This window comes from Calidris pugnax, unplaced genomic scaffold (genome assembly GCF_001431845.1).
Source record: "Calidris pugnax isolate Ruff unplaced genomic scaffold, ASM143184v1 scaffold54, whole genome shotgun sequence".
Classification (NCBI taxonomy): Eukaryota; Metazoa; Chordata; class Aves; order Charadriiformes; family Scolopacidae; genus Calidris; species Calidris pugnax.
The window spans coordinates 4136572-4155842 of NW_015090864.1; the positions used below are offsets into that span (position 1 = coordinate 4136572).

Consider the following 19271-nt stretch of genomic DNA (forward strand, 5'->3'; position numbering starts at 1 on the left):
AACCAAGGCTTTCCCAGCCACTGCTGCTCCCCTCTTGGACCCTTGCTACTGCCCCCCTGGTGGGCCAACCCCAAAAGATCTCCTTATAGAGACTCCCATCTTCCAGGTGATATTTATGGACCCCCATCATATTCCCCAAAGGTAAAAGAGGTGATAAAGCCAAACTCCTTTTAGGCTGCTTGAAGACCTACAAAGAGAGAGCCCTAGAACATGAGCTGGATTTTATTCTAGCAAGCCTTGTCCTGCATCCAACTTGCCAAAGAAAAGAGTCCAGAGGTAATTCACTAAAAGAATAAACTTTAAGGTCAGTCTGACATAGGACTGTCTGTGCACGGGAAAAGGTTCTCACAAATATTGGACTTTATTGCCGTGGGAGAGTTTACAATCAAAATTAATGTGACAGAGGAACTGCCAGCTGTCATCAGCTATGAGAGAGGCTCAAGCCAATGCCTTGTCATTAGATCTAAGCCCAGCACTGACAATCAACTTCATACTGTGAGTTGCCAAGCCCTATTTATATAAATAAATGGACGTGCACATAAATAGACAGAAGCAAAATAAATGTTAATATAACTGCTCCTTTCTCCCCCATGCTTTTGTTTGGGATTTCTAATTCTTTGCGGTTTCCCTTCTTATCCCACTCAGCTTTTTCCTGAGTGATCACAATGCAGATCTTTATTCTGCTGTTTCCTCCTTCCCCTCTTCAGAGCCACTGCTATAAACAAACTCCTTTGTCTGTTCTGTCCAGGAGATGGCCTGAAAGGGCTCCTTCCAGCCATGCCAGAGAACGTATGAGGAATAATAGAGTGATAAAAGGAATAATGGAGGAATAATAGTGCAGAGGATGCACTAGGTATAACGTCAGGATGATCCCTCTGTTCCCAAAGAATGGCTTCCTTTTAAAGATGGTGACTCACAAGCAGAAGGAAAGGGTGACCATCTCTATCCCTCTGCCCTGTTTTCTCACAAGGCAGAAAGGCAGCAGAACATTGGGGCTGTCACACCTGGCCAGGGAGACTCAAGCTCAGCCATCACATCTGCTGCCTGGGCCACTTAAGGGAGGAAACTCAAATGCACCGTGCATCAAGTATGGATGTTCTCATTTCCACAGTCTTGTTCTACCATGAGGCATCAGAACATCCAGAAACTCAGCCTTAGTCCTAAACTCACTTGTAAGGAAAGCAAACTCAAAAAAGAAAGATTTTTTTTTACGCAACTCGCCAAAGGACGTTCATTTCACAAGATGAACTGAAACAAAACTGCCGATATTTTTGGGAAGAAATATTGTGTAGCACACACCACCACAGACTGCTTTCTTGTGTGGCCCAGGCCCACCAGGAATACTATCTGGCAGGCTCCAAATTCCAACTTCTGTCAAGAGAGCACTGAGGAACCCCTCCAGGAGACAGGGATGAGATAGCACTTTGGTTGTGTTTCTTTGTGAACCAAAAAAACTGCTGCAAGCCACAAAGGGACAGGCTAGTTAGTCAACACATTCTTGTTTTAAGTGTTTTTCAGTGGAAATTTGGAACACTGACTAAAGGATTCCCATGCCTCAGAAAAGCATTTTCCACAGAAAAAAATAGAAATTTTCTTTTTTTTTTTTAAATCTAATAACTGAACGTTCAGACCCAAGTATTTCAATGTGGGCACGTTGCTGCAGGCTGTCATAAGAGGCCTACAATCAGATTCCCAAGAGGAAAATTTAGTATCCAAATACCCCACACCTCACTCTTCCTCTCCAAGAAGGGAGACTGTGCAGTGCATCCTTCAGCCCAACCAGCCAACCTGATCACAGAAACAAAATTAAAAAGAAATAAAGAAGGGGAGAACACCAAGTACCAAAGGAACAACAAATCACCGGCATGACAACAGCATTTCCAAAGCTATCTTCTCCCTCCTCCATCAATTTCTGTGCTAAAAAAAAACAAGAGAAAAAAAAAACCTAAAACTGACCCAAACAAGTCGATTAAGAGTTTCTGAGCTGCAAACATGAACCAAGTCCCCACTAATTCCACCTACTTTGGCCACTCCCCACCTCACAGACTAGACTCCCGTCGTCCCGCAAGCCAGACTTGTTCCAGCCAGTCCAATTTAGTGAAGCAACAATTCGACATACTCCAACGCCCTTCATCTCATGGGGCCTGTTGGGCTGAATCCTCAGCCCCAGATGCGCAAGGAAAGCAGGATGCTGACTATTTGCACCCCCTCCATCGGAGAAGTCTGAGTAACAATGAGTATGGCAGCTACAGCTCGTTAACTTATGGATAAATAGAAAAATCATAAAGGAGGCGATGTTTTTCCAAGCATCGCTGCTTGTAATTGGGAAGAACAGTTTGATTCCCAATGTAATAAAATTAAATGCAAGCGGCAGCCAACGAGGCTGAAGTCAACAGGAAAGCACAACGTAACTCTAACGGTGATTTATAAATGAAGATATAGAGTGGATGGGCTGCGGATACAGATTTGATTGCAAAACTTCAGTTTTATGAAACTTTTGTAGATAAGAATTCAGCCAGTGAGAATGGTTATTTTTGACTATTCTTGTTTTTTACTAAGTATCTAGTTAACTGTGTATCCGCAGCTTTTACAGCAAAAGTTTTCAAAAATGACAGCAGGGATTTTCCCCCATTGCGAGAGAAGAAATATGTTCTTTAAGAGACGTCTGAAAAGCTTTCCTATCCCGAAAGCCACCCGAGATGGCTTGGTACAGTCCCCACCCATCAACTTGCAGAAAACGCTACCCTCAGAGCCATCCAAAACTGCTCTGGATCCTCTGCTCTGCCTGCAGCTGCAGAGAGAGCCAGCTCTGAATTTCTCCAGTCAGTTTTGTAAACATCTTGGATTTATTTCAGCATGAGCTGAAGACAAATCCAGTGATTCAACTTGGGACAGCTGCTACCGCCAGGACACACTTTAAAACAGACATGCTACGTGCGCACGTGTTTTCGTCTGCATGTGTCTAGGAAGTCTAGAGGGATTCGGGAAAGGATTCTTTTCCCCCCTCTGCATCCAGAGCTCTCTGTTAGTAGCACAGTGCCATTAAAATATGCATGACGACAGTAAATGACAATTTGTTTTCTTCCTCACTAGGCATTCAGCAGTTGCAGAGTTGATTGCAGGCTTACTCCAAGCCATAGCCCTAGAAGCGGAATTCCAAGTGGATTTGATCGCATGCTTCTCCAGCAGCTTCCTGGTCCTCTCCGTATCTTTTCCCCCCTTTTTTTTTTCTTGCTATTTTGACAAGTGAATTCTTTCTTCACAACTTGTGTGTTCGCGTAATATTCGTTCCATACGCAAGCAGGCTATTAAATCCACTTTAGCTATTATATCAATGTCAGCCAATAATTTCTGACATTGCTCAAGGGACAATGGTTTTTTTGCTCACCGAATCAACTCTGGATGCAGAACAGGGCCAAAAATATTTGGGTTTAGAAGCATAAACACCAGTAATTAATATTTAAACACTTTATATAAGAATGACATTATTCCTCCCAGAAGAGCCCAGGTTCCTGGATTCCTCCCTTTTGAGTCTACAGCTCAAAGCTGGCAGTCTGTCTTTCAAATATCTGAAGTAAAATGTGCAAATGATAAATACTGTATTTCATCAGCACTGTCAATAATAGAAAACATTTGACTGATCTAACACTTGAAGCTGCATAGCCTCTAATAAGTTCTACTGCTTTCAGTGCTAAGCAAGAGAAAGAAGTGCCTCGGGGTGGGATTTGAGATCTAAACCCAGTTTCAGGCTCTATTGCTGTATTTGTGAAAGATTTGGGGTATCGCTCTCTTCTCCTGCTCCTTCATTGCTCCTCTGTGATACGGGGGTGCCTGGAGCTTCTTTTCAGCTCTCCAGAAAAACGTGCTAAAGCTTCTGCCTTGGTAAAATTTATGTTATTTCTGATGTGCTGAGTTCCTGCAGCACTTGTTAACTTCAATTCTGACTTAAAATCTGTTCTCCCAGCATGGTAAGCACCGTGCCCACCTCTTGGACTTACTGGAGTTTGGGGGGTGGACTTGAGCAATGCCTTACCTGTTTGCTGGAGTGGACACTGTTTTTATTCCTGTTGTTGTCCAGCAGCCCCCCACATTTGCCCAACGCTGCCAAATCCTTCATAATAGAGTTCAGAGCTGCTTCTTCATCTGCAGACAAAAAAAAAAGGAGAGACAACTGAAGTGTGGAAGGCAACCTCAGCCCAGGTAGTGCTGGGAGTAAAAATACAGCATTGCAAATACAATCTTTCATCCTAAATGGGTCAAAAGACATGATGTCCACTCTTCCTGTTAAGAGAGGCATTCAAAGACCACATCACAGTCCCTCCCAGCCCACTGGGTCTTCGAGATACAGGTTTCTTCACCACAGGTGAGACAGATCCTCAGAGAAGCCAGTGGCTGAGCGTAGGTGGCCACTGCTCCTCCAGCTCATAGCCCACGTCTGCTGGCTGTGGGGCCCTTTGGAGAGGGACCCATAGGCCAGATGTACTTTCCAGGGGGCTGGATCCAGTTTGTGATCCAAGATGATGCTCTACAGGACAGAAACCTCTCAGGACCCTCAGAGCTCACACAGCAGGTGATAGAGTACAACACAGCTCTTCATCTCCTCTTTTCCTCCCTCTTATTAAAGATGCTCAAGAGCCACAACTGATTTTCAAAACTAGAGGCAGTGAGACAGCAGGGGACAGGGCAAGAAAACCATTCAAAGAGGCAACAGACTCGACTATCCTGGACAGAAGAGAGAGATTCACTGAAAGCCCACGCAGTATTTCTGATTTCAGCAGTAACTAAAGACCTTTAAGGACCCATTTGACCTGAAACCAATCTCCTCCTTTTCAACACTTTTACATCTCTGGTTGTGGTCTCTTAAATCAGCTATTAATTATTCACTGTGAAATACCAACCCCGAGCACTGGAAGCCCTACCAAGGTCTAGGGCACCGCACAGCTGTTCAGAGGGTATGAAAACCTGTTGGATGCTGCAACGTTCATGATACAGTCAAGACAAGCAGGTATGAGGCACATGAACCTATTACTGTAAAAACAAAAATACAGCTACTGCATTTTGTGTCTCTGTCTCCAGCCACCCCTGCTCCAAGCCAGGCTGCGCATTTAACTCAAAACCTGCAAAGATGTGAAAGCTGACGAAAAAAATATATGAAATCACACAGGACTAGACCCAGACATTGAGGTGCTTTCCCCGGGGAGGTACATGCTCTGGATCCTCGTGCTCAGATACAGCATCACCTCCTCTTTTCCTGCTTCTCCTGCTGAAGCTGTGAAAAAAATAAAGGGTGTGAGGAAAAAAAAAAACTTCTCGTGTATGGTGTGCACCTAGAGCTATGTCTTTAAAGAAATAAGAGAAAAAAAATGGGGGGAAACATTTAGAATCCAGTGTCACTTATTTTAGAGCTCAGAAGTAAGCTCTAATGCCTACATCAGGCATTAGGGAAATTCCTACATTTTCCTTTAGGCGATGTGTGTATACCTATTAAGGTGATAATATATATTATTTCTATATGAATATTAAATATTTAATTAGTAAAATACATTAAAGTGCAGTTCCTCTCCCCTTCCACATTTCCTACTCACTAAAAAACACAGGTGTATTTTTCCAGAGGGGTGGCAGGTAGCATAACCTGAAATGCCAAAAGAAAACACTCAAGAAAAAGACAACTTTCGGTTCTAGTTCAATAAAACAAAACAAAACAAACAAACCAACCAAAACAAAACAAAGAAATCCACACACAACAAGAATGTTCCCCTCATTTGGCTTTTTTGGTGGTTTGGGTGGGTTTTTTTTTTGTTAAAAGGGACCTCTGGGGAAAGCCTAGTTTTCCAGGCACATTTTGTAGTAGGAAAAAATAACACCAAAAAAAAAAAAAGAAGAAAAAAAACCTTTTTTTTTTTTTGGGGGAGGGGGAAGGGAAAGAGGGGGGGAACAAGTTAAAAAAACCCACAAAAACAAAACCCCCACACACCGCCCTCCAGGAATTTTCCACCAAAGCTGTAATCTCTAAAATGCCCCTCACCCCTTTCTTTTTTTCCAACCCGAGTGACAACAAAAGTTTCCTGAACTCGCTGACACAAAACCCAGCCCGTAATGTCACGGGGAAACAGGGTTGCAAGAGGCAGTGGCAGAGCTGGGCTTTTGCTAGCAAAACCACCCAGCTCTCCCACCTCCAAACCTCCCTGGACACTCCCAGCAGCATCTTCGAGGAGATCCATCTCTGGTTAACCCACCAGTGCCCTGCAAGGCTACTCCAGAAATTAAAAGATTCAGCATTGCCCGTCCCAAGGAGGGACAGCAGGGTTTACTGGAAGTCAATACTAATAATAGTAAGAAACAATAAAAATACAACAAACACGGACAGAGTAACTTCAAAGTTTTCTGGAGTGACTGTCAACTGCTTTCCTCTCAAGAACAAGACCTGGCAGCCCCCAAGAGCTGGTCTAAACCCCCTAAAGACCACATCCCTGAGAGCTACCACCACATCCCATGGGTACCCATGAGGATTAACCACGCAGGCAAGAGCAACAGCACAAACCATGCTTTTGCTAGGAAGTCTGATGAGCACATGGCATCTCTGAAGATATCAAGAACGGGACATCTTTGAGCTGAAGTGGAACCTATCACTGTTACCACTAGAGATGAGTATTGAAGGTCTCTGCTTCAGTGTTACTCCCATGGGGGAGGTTCCTTTGTCCCTCGTACGGACAGTAGTCACAAGGGATCACAAAGTCATTTCACCAGGAGGAAGATGGAAGTGAGCAACCCTACCAGATGCAGAGAGACTGCGACTGGAAATCATCTCTGCAGGGTGTAGAGAGAACCTGGATGTCCTCGCTGCCTGTCCTACCACACGGAGCTTATGCTGGCCACCAGGTCAGGGTATTCAAACCATCTTGTGATAAGTTGTCTACTGATTGAAAAAGCAAAGAAGGCCAATTTCCCATGGACTTCTGTCTTCTCCTTAAACACCAAGGGGTTTCCAACATCCAGGAAAGGTTGGGTTTTTATTACATTGGTCTCAAAGCAGTAACAGAGTCTGCCTCCTCTACCTACCCATCAGTTCTGTCAAAAACCTTTTGCAACACAGTCTTCTGAGTCTGTCAAGCACAGGTTTAAAAAACTCCTGGCACTGCAACCCCACCTGCATGACTGCGAAAGATGAATTTCCTTAGACAATCAGGCTACACACCTCTGCCAGAAGCATCTCCCAACAAAGCAAGAAGCAACCACTCACTCTCAAGAACTGGGCAAATTTAGCCTATTTTCAGAAATACCCAACCATCAACTTAATCAGCCTAGAATAAGGGGTGCAAAAGTGGGCTCTAGTTGTCCTGAATCAGGTACTAGAAGGAAAAAAAAAAAAAAAAAAAAGAAGCAAAGATACTGATTCTCATCAACTAAAAACCCAATGCCAAAGAGCATTCTGAACAGTATTTGAGAATTTTTTTATTACAAAATATGAATGTTACTTGTCAGAAAAACAAAATATGCATCTATGCCATCACTGCTACAAAATAAGGTAAGAAAACATCTTCGTATACGAGCAGGAAATGTTGTTTTCTGCTGCTGGAGCATGGAAGAACACAACTTAAGCACAAGCAGAAATATGTTATTTCCTTGAAGTAATGGATCTCTATGTGCTTAAGTAGCTTTTTAACTACTTTTAACAGTGTGTTTTTAGTCCAAGAGAACTGCAGTTTCAGAGGGGCTATGACCAAAGCCTCAACTGTTCAAAACAAAGAGCAAAAAAAACCCCACACCATGCTCTGAGGCAACTTCAGAGCTGGAGCACAACTTGCATCATCGGTTGCAAAACTGACACTTCCCAGTCCTCTCCATGACAGCTTTGCACAGGGACTGGTGCTTTCCAGACTATGCCTCTTGCCCGTCCTAATTACTGCTCTTGGGGTCTCCAAGCTGACTCTCAAGAAGGGTGGAGAACTTTGTTCCATGGAAACAAGCAGCCAGCTCAGCCAGCTCAGTCAAAATTCAAACAAGCACTGAAGCTCACTGGATAATTAAATCCAAATGCCACTCCTAAGCCTCTCCAGCGAACGGGGCGTCACAGGCTGCTCGCTCTCCGTTTGGCTTGGTTTGAGCAAGCCGAGGGTGCAGGGTGGATGGTTCCCCCCAGGAGAAAATGCCAGGGAATCCACAGGAATCCCATGCCCAAGGGACATGCAAGATCAGGTTCTCCTCATCTAGCACTGGCAGGACCAAAGTATGCTTCAGCCTGGTGAGAAGGCATGAAGAAAATGCCAGGGAATCAACAGGAATCCCATGCCCAAGGGACACGCAAGATCAGGTTCTCCTCATCTAGCACTGGCAGGATCAAAGTATGCTTCAGCCTGGTGAGAAGGCAGCACTGAGACCACACCACAAGCATCTCCCCAGGCTTTGCCATGGCTCCAGAACAAAACAGCTGCAAGTTGCACAACCCCAATGAAGAATCCGCAGAGCTCAGATGGACTCAGAGACCCATGAAAACCACTGACTTTGCACAACGTGAGCAGGTTCTCACTCCTGAACAACCTTTTGGACCAGCTTCACTCTTGCACCCTTTAGTACAAACTCACCTGAGGTATTGTGGTTTGACAGGATGAGTTGTACAACGAAGCCTGCTTCCTGTCCAGCACAACATGTAAACAGAAATATTTCTACGATGGAAGACCAGGACAAAGAAAAGCTGATTACACAGACAGCACAAATGAAACATTAAAAAAAAAAAAAAAAATCAATTGCATTTAGCACTTTCCCTTCGTCCCCAGTGTCTCTTCTTTCATCCTCAGCTCACTCTTCACTTTCAGCTATTTCCCTGAGTAGGAAACTAATTTCTTTCTTTCTTAGTTCCCACCAACACCCCAATTTTGTCTTTTTTAAGTTAGCTTCCTGTGACAAAGCTCATTTGATCATGCTCCCAGCCCATCCAACCAAGGACCACTTCCAGCCAAATATAACAGAGGCCTCAAAGACATTAATTTCCCAAAGGTTTGGGGGCGAGGGGAAATATCCATAGTCACATACAGGAGAGGAACACAGAAAAGAAGCAAGCCAAGAACCCTCCCAGGAAGCAATGACCAGTGGAGCTACAGTAGACATGGGAAGGTTGGGTTTATACTTTAATAAAAGTATACAGATCCATTTTGGCAGGATCTTGTACCAAAACCAGAATACCTCCTTCTGTCATCAAGTTTTCATGCTGTAAGATGTTAAGACTCACGGGTCCCAGGCACTACCAATGTGAATCTAGGGCATCGGGCACTTCGTAAAATCAACTATGAAGGGAAATCAAAAAGCCACAAGATGACACATCTCTCTGCCCTCCAGATACATGTTTCCGGTGCTGCTACGTGGCTTCAGTTCCAGCCTGCGTGCAGGAGAGAGGAACCTGGGGTTTCAGTCTTAGTAGAGCAGGCTCATTGCTGAACGAGAAGGGGAAAAAAAAAGAAAAGAAAAAAAAAAAAACAAAGCAAAGGAGAAATACCAAGCCTGAAGGTCATCATGGACCACCCAAAACAATTCAACAGTCAAGAGAGAAAGCAAATGAAGAAGGGACAAAGGAATAATTTAGCTGTGTTCAGATGGTCTAGACAGCCCTGTTATTGTTGGCTTCACTAATAGGTCATTACTAAGAGGCAGCTTACGGTAGTTCCATGAAGCTGCTTCCATCAACAGTGCAAAAAAAAAAGCACCACCAGCTGGATGAAGCACACAGAAAAGCCTGCAGAAGTAAAACAGAGCCCTGTAAGACACTGCAAGTTCTGATTTCGGGCTCTCACACACACCAGGCAGAGCTGGGGGGGGCGGAAAAGACAGGGAAAAATCCTGGGCGTAGCAGAAGGGAAGAATATTGTCCTCTGAGTCATCCCTGAGCAGGGCTGGAGCGAGTTGCTAACGGGCTGCACGCTGTCACACGCTTCTGCTTGGGTCCGGCCTAAAACCACAGAGGTGACCACCTGTGGTCACTGAAGATCCCACTGTGCTTTTCGCAGCGGTGATGTTGAGAGCCCAAGTCAGCACTCGTGCCCCTGTAAATTCCAGTGGCAGCCTCCACCTCTCTGGAAGGTGATGCAACCACCAGGGAACACAGAAAAGCCTGCAGAAGTAAAACAGAGCCCTGTAAGACACTGCAAGTTCTGATTTCGGGCTCTCACACACACCAGGCAGAGCTGGGGGGGGCGGAAAAGACAGGGAAAAATCCTGGGCATAGCAGAAGGGAAGAATATTGTCCTCTGAGTCATCCCTGAGCAGGGCTGGAGCGAGTTGCTAACGGGCTGCACGCTGTCACACGCTTCTGCTTGGGTCCGGCCTAAAACCACAGAGGTGACCACCTGTGGTCACTGAAGATCCCACTGTGCTTTTCGCAGCGGTGATGTTGAGAGCCCAAGTCAGCACTTGTGCCCCTGTAAATTCCAGTGGCAGCCTCCACCTCTCTGGAAGGTGATGCAACCACCAGGGATATCCCCAGGCAGAGGGAAGAGCTCTGTGAAGGCTGAGAGGGGATGAGGAGAGGATGGGAAGCCTCACAAACATCGTCACCTTCAGTAAGAGCCCTTTCAAAAGGCAAGACTTTGAGCATGCAGTGACAAAAATACTGAAATGTGATGAGACATAGTAGTGGTTAATGGTTTTAAACTGGAAGAGTGTAAGTTTAGATTAGATATTAGGAAGAAATTCATTACTCTGAGGGTGGTGAGACACTGGAACAGGTTGCCTAGAGCACTTGCGGATGCCCCATCCCTCAAAGGTGTCCTTGCCCATGGCAGGGGCGTTGGAACTAGATGATCTTTAAGGTCACTTCCATCTCCAAAAAGAAAGATGGAACCACATGACTATGACACTGACAATCTTAACTTTGGCCTGCAAAGGACATCAGCTTTTCATTTTCTCTGTTTTTGGAAAGCATACATTTATTTGATTAATTTACAGCATTTATCATTTACCAAGGAGAACCTCAACTGAAAGCCAAGACTTCAGCATCACCCAGTACCTGCAAATGGCAGTCCCTGTTCTGACGGACTTACAGCTAAACTGTCAGATGGAAAGAGATGAGCTGTTATTTATCTCTCACTTGATGGACAGGAACCTGAGACAGACAAAAGTCTTGCTCAGAACTACACAGGTCTGCAGCCAGAGCCAAATACATTCACAGAACTGAAATTCAGAAAGGACTTCACTTGATGTAGCCCCCCTGGCTGTGTGCAGAGACCACAGAAATTCATTTAGCGGCCTCTGCATCATGCAAAACAGCCTCTTTCAGAAAGCTGTCTAGAAAGCATCCGTTTAAAGAGCTCTTGTACTTATTCTAATAACCTCCCTATAACAAATATCTCTCTAAATTCCAGTCTAAGTATAGCTCCCTTTGTATTCCATTCATTAGATCTCAACACCCTGGTATCTTTCAGGGGCCCCAGAAATCTTCCGCTCCCGCATCTTTTGCGGGTATTCACAGACTGATCTCATCCCCTGTTAACCCTTCTTCATTTAACTAAATGGAAACACACAGTTTCTTACATTGGACTAATACTTAATTCATTCCCATGCTTCTTTCCGGATACCCTTTTTTTATTTGTACTTCATTAAGAGCACAGCAAACATCAGAGTAGGACGCGATGTTCAATGGCCACACCCTTTCCATTTCTATTTGCATTGAGAGCCTGGGGTAGCAGCAAGCTTGGTCCACACCTTACAGTGAAAGTTCACATCTGCTGGACCAACAGCAACGAGGACTGCCCACTGCCATCATCAGAAGGTCAATGTCACACCAGGCCTGGGCTTGCTTTCCTGGACCAGGGAACTAGACAACACCAACCTATGCGAAAGCAGGTGTCAAGGAACTTGCTTGTGAAGACAAAAGCTAATGTTTCTCCAAAAGCCAGCAGCAAGAAAAAAGCTTGGAGATGAAGAGAAATTGGAGACCTGTGGGTTTCTTCAGTACCTACAAACACTGTCTACAGCCAAGTGCTGCCACCAGGATTCAGGCCATGCACAGAACAGCAGGGGCAGAGATACCAAGACAGCATGGACTCGATCTTGTGGGTCTTTTCCAGCCTAAATGGTTCTAACCAGCAGAAGGGATCAATCACTAAGTAAACACTGTCACGGTGATTGTCCCAGCCAATATTAGGATAGAGAGCAGTGAGCTAGAAGCTCAAGTCCCTGACTGGGACCATGACAAAAGCCCCACAGCAAGTAAAGAAGGGACCAAGACACTCTCAGAGGCAGCTACAAATATTGTTTTGTAACTCACCCCCCTTAGAAAGGCTGTGAACGACCTGCAGCAAACCAGATTGCTCCACGCATCCATCTAGTGACAAAGATGCTGATAAACCTCCACGTAAATTAAACCCACGTACAAAAAGAATTTTGCCACTGCTTGCTGCAGTGTTCAGGATCTGATAAAAGAAATAAATATCTAATTACCCTCCCCCAGTCCCAGTTACTGTGCACGGCAGCAGACACACCAGCGGAGCACGTTTCCTTTGCAAGTCAGCAAAGGCTCGTTGGCAGCTGGATCCTGCTGTGGTTCACCCTCCTGCAACCCCACCCAAGGGATGGCAAGGTCACCCCTGTGTAGGGCTCCAGGGCAGGGCACAGCTCAGCCGGTCCAAGGGAGCAATTATACAGGAGGAAGTGAGGAAAGACCCTTCTGATACGCAGGATTTCTTGGCAGGAGTTTTCTCACTGACGTCTGAAGCTTGGGGCACACAAATCCACACAGATAACTGGAGCTGTGAGGTGCTGGGGTTTCTTAAACGCACGTTTCTCCTCGTCGAGAAATTATGATGCTCAAGGGTGCACCATCTAATAGGTATAGAAGACTATTAATACTTTACCCGACAAATCGATGGTCAACATTTGCTCTCCATAGATGACATCAGTTTGGATTTTGAATTTTGCTTTTATTGCACAACCAGTAACTGTTTCTTTGAAGAGAAACAAAACCAAACTCAGAGGCTTTTGACAGCTACAGAAGTCCTTCACATCAAATGCCCCCCAGGCAGGGGGGTTGGAACTAGATGATCTTTGAGGTCCCTTCCCACCCTAACCATTCTATGATTTTCTTAAACGTGGGAGGCAGAGACTGGAATACTGGCAGCGAGGGCTTTCTTATAAAAGCACAGAGTGCTACGGGATAAGCCCTGCTAAATCCCTGCCTCTCAGACAAACCAGTTGCTTCTCATTGGCTTTTGCAGATTAAAGTTAGTGTAGGAGGGCTGAAAGCAAAAATTAACCACATTTAAGAAAATCATAGCAGGTTGCTCAAGACCCCATCCAGCCTGGCCTTGAACACCTCCAGGGATGGGGCATCCACAACTTCCCTGGGCAACCTGTTCCAGTGTCTCACCACCCTCACAGTAAAGAATTTCTTCCTGAGATCTAATCTGAATCTTTTTTCTTCCAATTTAAAACTGTTTCCCCTTGTCCTATCATTACACTTCCTGTCAAAGAGTCCTTCTCCAGCTCTTCTATAGGCACCCTTCAGGTATTGAAAGGCCGCTATAAGGTCTCCCCGGAGCCTTCTCTTCTCCAGGCTTTGTTTTTATGTACAACATACAAAATGTTGTATGCCTGTAGCTCTGCTGGGCATTTAAAACAAAACAAAACAAAAACAAACCAAAAAGAAATACAGGGGCTGTTTGGTTTTATGGCATGATGCATTTTGTCCCACAGCATTTGCCTGCAAAACACCTCGCCACTTCAGAGGTACCAGGGACAGGTTTCTCTCTCACATCCCACACCAAATATTCACAGCTTTTTAACCAACCCTGCTTTTTGCTCCTCAGCCACCAGCTACCTTTTCCTTTAATGGATTAACATAACTAAACTAAACTTGGGGCAATTTTTCCAGCCTGTTTTCCCGCTAAGCTTGAAATTTGCTCCTTCTGAAGAAGGGTTTATGTACCTAAAAGGCAGCCTGTTTTTTTTTTTCCACCTCTATCAGTTTGGTCTAATAAAAGATATTACCTCTCCTCGCAACCCTTACCTCTCTTGAGCACACTTGAAAGGCGAAAAATGTTTACCCAGTGAGAAACACAGCTGGCAAGTTATTTCCCCTGACTGCCTCCGATACCTTTGAAGGTTATTTGTGGGCTCATAAAGACCTCTTTCTCTTTCCCAGCCCAGCTACTTCCAGTGCTCACAGCCACAACCCAGAGCCCGTGAACTCCTAATCTGTTGCTGCAGCAACGGCTGCAAAGTCCCAGACACAGCGATGCAGGTCAGGTCCCGCATGCCCCAGGTGTCCAAAGTGCCTGGCATGACCCTAAACATGACAGGGAGAAGGAGACAGGGACACCTCTTAACTGGGACACCTCCCAAAAGTAACAAAACCTGAGCTAGAAAGCCTGATGTGCCTTATTATAAGATAAACTGCTGCAATCCAACCTGATTGATTTCTTTTTAACAGGTCTCAGCGTACAAAGAACAAGTGAAGAGCAAAGCCTCTGCCTTAGATTGAGGAATGAGGAAAACTGGGAGGAAAACTGAGGAAAAATGGGAGAACTGAAACATCACCACCTGCGTCCATGGGGACAGGGAGTCAATCTGTGCTCCCCTCACAAACTGGGGCAGGTCTCTCTCTCTCTCAACAGCTCCCCAGAAAACCACTGAAGTGGATTAAAGCCTGACCATGGCTCTGCAAACAGGTCCCTTCCTCCTTTAGAAAGCTGCTGTGCCTTCGGCCAGCCCAGCCTGCTGTTGTCTTCTCCAAACACAGCCACTCTCTCAAGGCAATACCGTAAATCAGCATCATTCTCCCACCTCCCGCACCTCAGATCGCCTCTCTCCTGAAACAGAAGTCACACTTGCTCCAGAAAAGTCCTAAAGACCTAAACTTTTGAATTATGTATAACTTACACTGAACAGAAAGAATAGATCAGCATTCCTGGAGCTGTTATTATCAGAAACTCACCCATGCACATACACAGCATTTCATAACCAGAATTAAGAATCATAGAATCATTTTTAAACCAAAAGGAAAAAGTTAGGCAATAACATTCTGGTCCTTTTTATACCAACTTCTGCAGATTTTAAACATTACTTTTACTGTGACGTCGCATTTAAACACAGCAATTTTTAACCACTGTTGACCACGGTCCTTCCACTGTGTTGTATTGGAGATGGGAACATCTTTAGAAGGGTCATATGCACTCACTGGTCCACAGCTACATTTTGATCAATTTATAAAGAGGTCTTGGACCCTTATGGAGAGGTGGCAGCTGGAAAGGGACTGAGAGCTGGAAGAATTGCTCTGTGCCAGGAGAGAGAGGTGGGACATCCAGCTTCAGGACACATGTTCTCCACTCCAATTTTTCTCTCATTATCAAGACTGAGAAAATCAATGTAAGAGGCATATGTCACTTGGACTCTTTGAGGCCTAAGAATGGCAACCCAACAACCATGTTAAAAATGAGTTCATTACTTTTGCACGTTCCATACAAAGAAAGGGTCAAATGCTCCAGTACAAATACAACCATTACACATCTGGAATGAAGTGCCCCAGGACAACACTGAATTGGAGCTGCAGTGATTTACATTACATACAGCATTAAGTAAAACCAGAACAATTCTGTCATGAGATCCTATGCTGTGTCCAGTTGCTCCTTCCTCCCAAATTAAGCCCTCTGATCTATCCTGCAGAGAGATGTCCAGGTCCTTCAGAAACAGCACTGAGAGAATAAATAAGCGTTAAGTGACATGTTCACGGCCATGTCTACACATCATAAGACCACCCAGTGCCAAGGACCTCTAATTTTTAAACAAAAAGAAAGAGTTTAGGCAATAACATTCTGGTCCTTTTTATACCAACTTCTGCAGATTTTAAACATTACTTTTACTGTGACGTCGCATTTAAACACAGCAATTTTTAACCACTGTTGACCACGGTCCTTCCACTGTGTTGTATTGGAGATGGGAACATCTTTAGAAGGGTCATATGCACTCACTGGTCCACAGCTACATTTTGATCAATTTATAAAGAGGTCTTGGACCCTTATGGAGAGGTGGCAGCTGGAAAGGGACTGAGAGCTGGAAGAATTGCTCTGTGCCAGGAGAGAGAGGTGGGACATCCGGCTTCAGGACACATGCTCTCCACTCCAATTTTTCTCTCATTATCAAGACTGAGAAAATCAATGTAAGAGGCATATGTCACTTGGACTCTTTGAGGCCTAAGAATGGCAACCCAACAACCATGTTAAAAATGAGTTCATTACTTTTGCACGTTCCATACAAAGAAAGGGTCAAATGCTCCAGTACAAATACAACCATTACACATCTGGAATGAAGTGCCCCAGGACAACACTGAATTGGAGCTGCAGTGATTTACATTACATACAGCATTAAGTAAAACCAGAACAATTCTGTCATGAGATCCTATGCTGTGTCCAGTTGCTCCTTCCTCCCAAATTAAGCCCTCTGATCTATCCTGCAGAGAGATGTCCAGGTCCTTCAGAAACAGCACTGAGAGAATAAATAAGCGTTAAGTGACATGTTCACGGCCATGTCTACACATCATAAGACCACCCAGTGCCAAGGACCTCTGCTTAGGTTGGCCCCAAACTCACGTCTTGGACTTTCAACAGCAGAGCAACCTCCCTGCAGCACTGGGATGCCTTGGCTGCAGAGGGCTAGTCCAAGCATGACATGACACAACAAAAGTGCTATGTCAGAGGTGCAGTCCACAAAGACATCAGAAGTCCCCACTTCCCATCTTATTGTCTCCATACGAGGTCATGCATCTTCCCTAGAACGTGTCCAGGAGTGTTCTTTGAGCCCTGAGAAGAATGGCAACCCAACAACTATGTTAAAGATGAGTTCATTACTTTTCCACGTTCCATACAAAGAAAGGGTCAAATGCTCCAGTACAAATACAACCATTACACATCTGGAATGAAGTGCCCCAGGACAACACTGAATTGGAGCTGCAGTGATTTACTGAAGACTAAAGCATTAAGTAAAACCAGAACAATTCTGTCATAAGATCCTGTGCTGTGTCCAGTTGCTCTTTCCTCCCAAATTAAGCCCTCTCTGATCTATCCTCCAGAGGTATGTCCAGGTCCTTCAGAAACAGCACTGAGAGAATAAATAAGCGTTAAGTGACATGCTCACGGCCATGTCTACACATCATAAGACCACCCAGCGCCAAGGACCTCTGCTTAGGTTGGCCCCAAACTCCCATGTCTTGGGCCTTCAACAGCAGAGCAACCTCCCTGCAGCACTGGGATGCCTTGGCTGCAGAGGGCTAGTCCAAGCATGACATGACACAACAAAAGTGCTATGTCAGAGGTGCAGTCCACAAAGACATCAGAAGTCCCCACTTCCCATCTTATTGTCTCCATACGAGGTCATGCATCTTCCCTAGAACGTGTCCAGGAGTGAACAGTCCAATGCTGAACTCTGAAACACTGGCTATAAATAGGATCTGAGGAAGAAAGGTAGACCTGGAAGGGACCTTCAGAAATCACTTAATTCAACACACCTCATCTGTGGTCTACCAGAATGGAATCAGTGACATGACTGCAAATTTCCTGCTCTTCCCTTGAAAATGCTCCCTCACCCCAATGCGTATAGAAAACAAACACACAGATAAGAGGGGGAGGAAGTGAAACTAATAAAACCTCAAAATTTAGCCTAATGTTCTGTGCATCAGCAAAGCTGTTGCAACAATCCTTTAATGAACCAACGCCACTCAGTAACACTGATCAAGAAACACATCACTTCATCCATCTCCCCCCAAACAGTCAACCCAAAGACCAGACTCAGGACCACACCGTGACCCTTTCGGAATGCCACCTGGCAGGTGCTTATGCAGGTATTGATGCTACACTAGTGACAAGCTATAGCAATGCCCCAAGCAATGACATCTGGGGAAGAGGACATGCCCAGCACCTTCCACCCACAAAGTGTAAGCAGAACCGCAAGTCTGCACGACTCCTGCTCACCTTCCCAAAAAACCTGTCACAGTGCCTTGGAAAAGGGTCTCTTCACTACAGTATTCCCAGCACATCCAGATTATATTTAGAGCTGACAGTCTGAAGGCCCCTTGAGCAGTTTGTATCAGCCACACTCTCTGTAGAAGAAGTCAAAGTAACTATCTATGGAGAACTGGACTGGAGACAGCAGCTCATTCCCTACTGGTACTCAGAGCAAATCTGAGCTTTCCTTCTTAAAATAAAAAACATTAAAAAAAAAAAATTGCCTTGATAAAGGAGTGGCTTTAGCCTTCAAAGTGAAAAACCTCTCTTAAAAAAATTTGGGGTTTTTCACCAGGGATTTTAAACTGAAATTTGTCATTCTTTCTATTGAAGCAGCAGGTCTGGACTTTCTCTTCCCTTCCTTCCCCACCCTTGACTTTAAATTAGTCCTCTCCCCACAAGATCTCTCTTCTACGTAACAGAGAAAGAGCAAAAAACCAAAGGAGTAAAGCCAGGATGGGGTAAGCATCACTTTTCTTCTTTCTCCATGAGGGACCACAAACAGTTATGGTGTGGCAGTGGCTTCACATTTTTCATTTTTTAAATTCAAACCACTGTCAAACTCTAAATTACTTTTCTACCATGTTTGCAAGGAGAATCCCTAGATTTACTGGTATTCCCCCACCATCTTTTGTTTTTTTTTTTTTTTTTTTAAAAGCAGCATTTCAACCAGCCCTGAAAAGTTTTAGGTGAACTTGTATAAATCCTGCAAATGTAAAAATGAAGTGCTCAGCTTCTACCAGGACTCCTCCAAGATCTCATCTTTTTTGGGTCACCAAGTCAGGAAGCCATTTCAGGAGATGAATTTAGGCTTCTGTGTAACCTGGTTCTCTGGTGAAGGAAGCAGGATAGTCCAAGTTCAATGAGCTCCACGTGTTAATTGAGCACTGCGAGGTATAGTTCTATCACACGAGGTGGAACCTGGCCTTGTTCTTCAGCTCTTCTATTGAGCTGCTCCTTTTCAGCAAAATTAAAGAGCAGAAACCCCTACAGTTGCTGGACCTGCTCCTGGCTGGCAAAAGGGGTTGTAGACCACTTTGGAATTGTTTCTGTGGTCAATGTTCATTCTGCAAAGAGCCTTCTCATACTTTGCATGCTCACAAATGCATAAGAAGCTGGCTGAATCCCAAATCTAGCAGCGATGCTGTCAGTAAGGCACACGTCTCCCGCGAAAGCCCTTTAGCAGCCACGGGAAGACATCAGGCAATGCCTCCACCTGTGACCACTCCTGTGACAAGTTACAAGCACAGCAGCAGAGTATGGATATTTTTCTGCAAGTAAAGTACGAAT

General features: G+C 44.8%; 1 protein-coding gene across 2 annotated transcripts in view; it reads right to left on the bottom strand.

Moving 5' to 3' along the window:
- Nucleotides 1-19271, bottom strand: part of LOC106889782 (mitogen-activated protein kinase kinase kinase 3-like) — a 61420-nt gene that overhangs the window by 41401 nt on the left and 748 nt on the right. For both annotated transcript variants that reach the window (XM_014945191.1, XM_014945190.1), the window contains exon 2: nucleotides 4034-4143. In XM_014945191.1, coding sequence (XP_014800677.1) covers nucleotides 4034-4143 — 110 coding nt within the window. The remainder of the gene's footprint in view (nucleotides 1-4033; nucleotides 4144-19271) is intronic.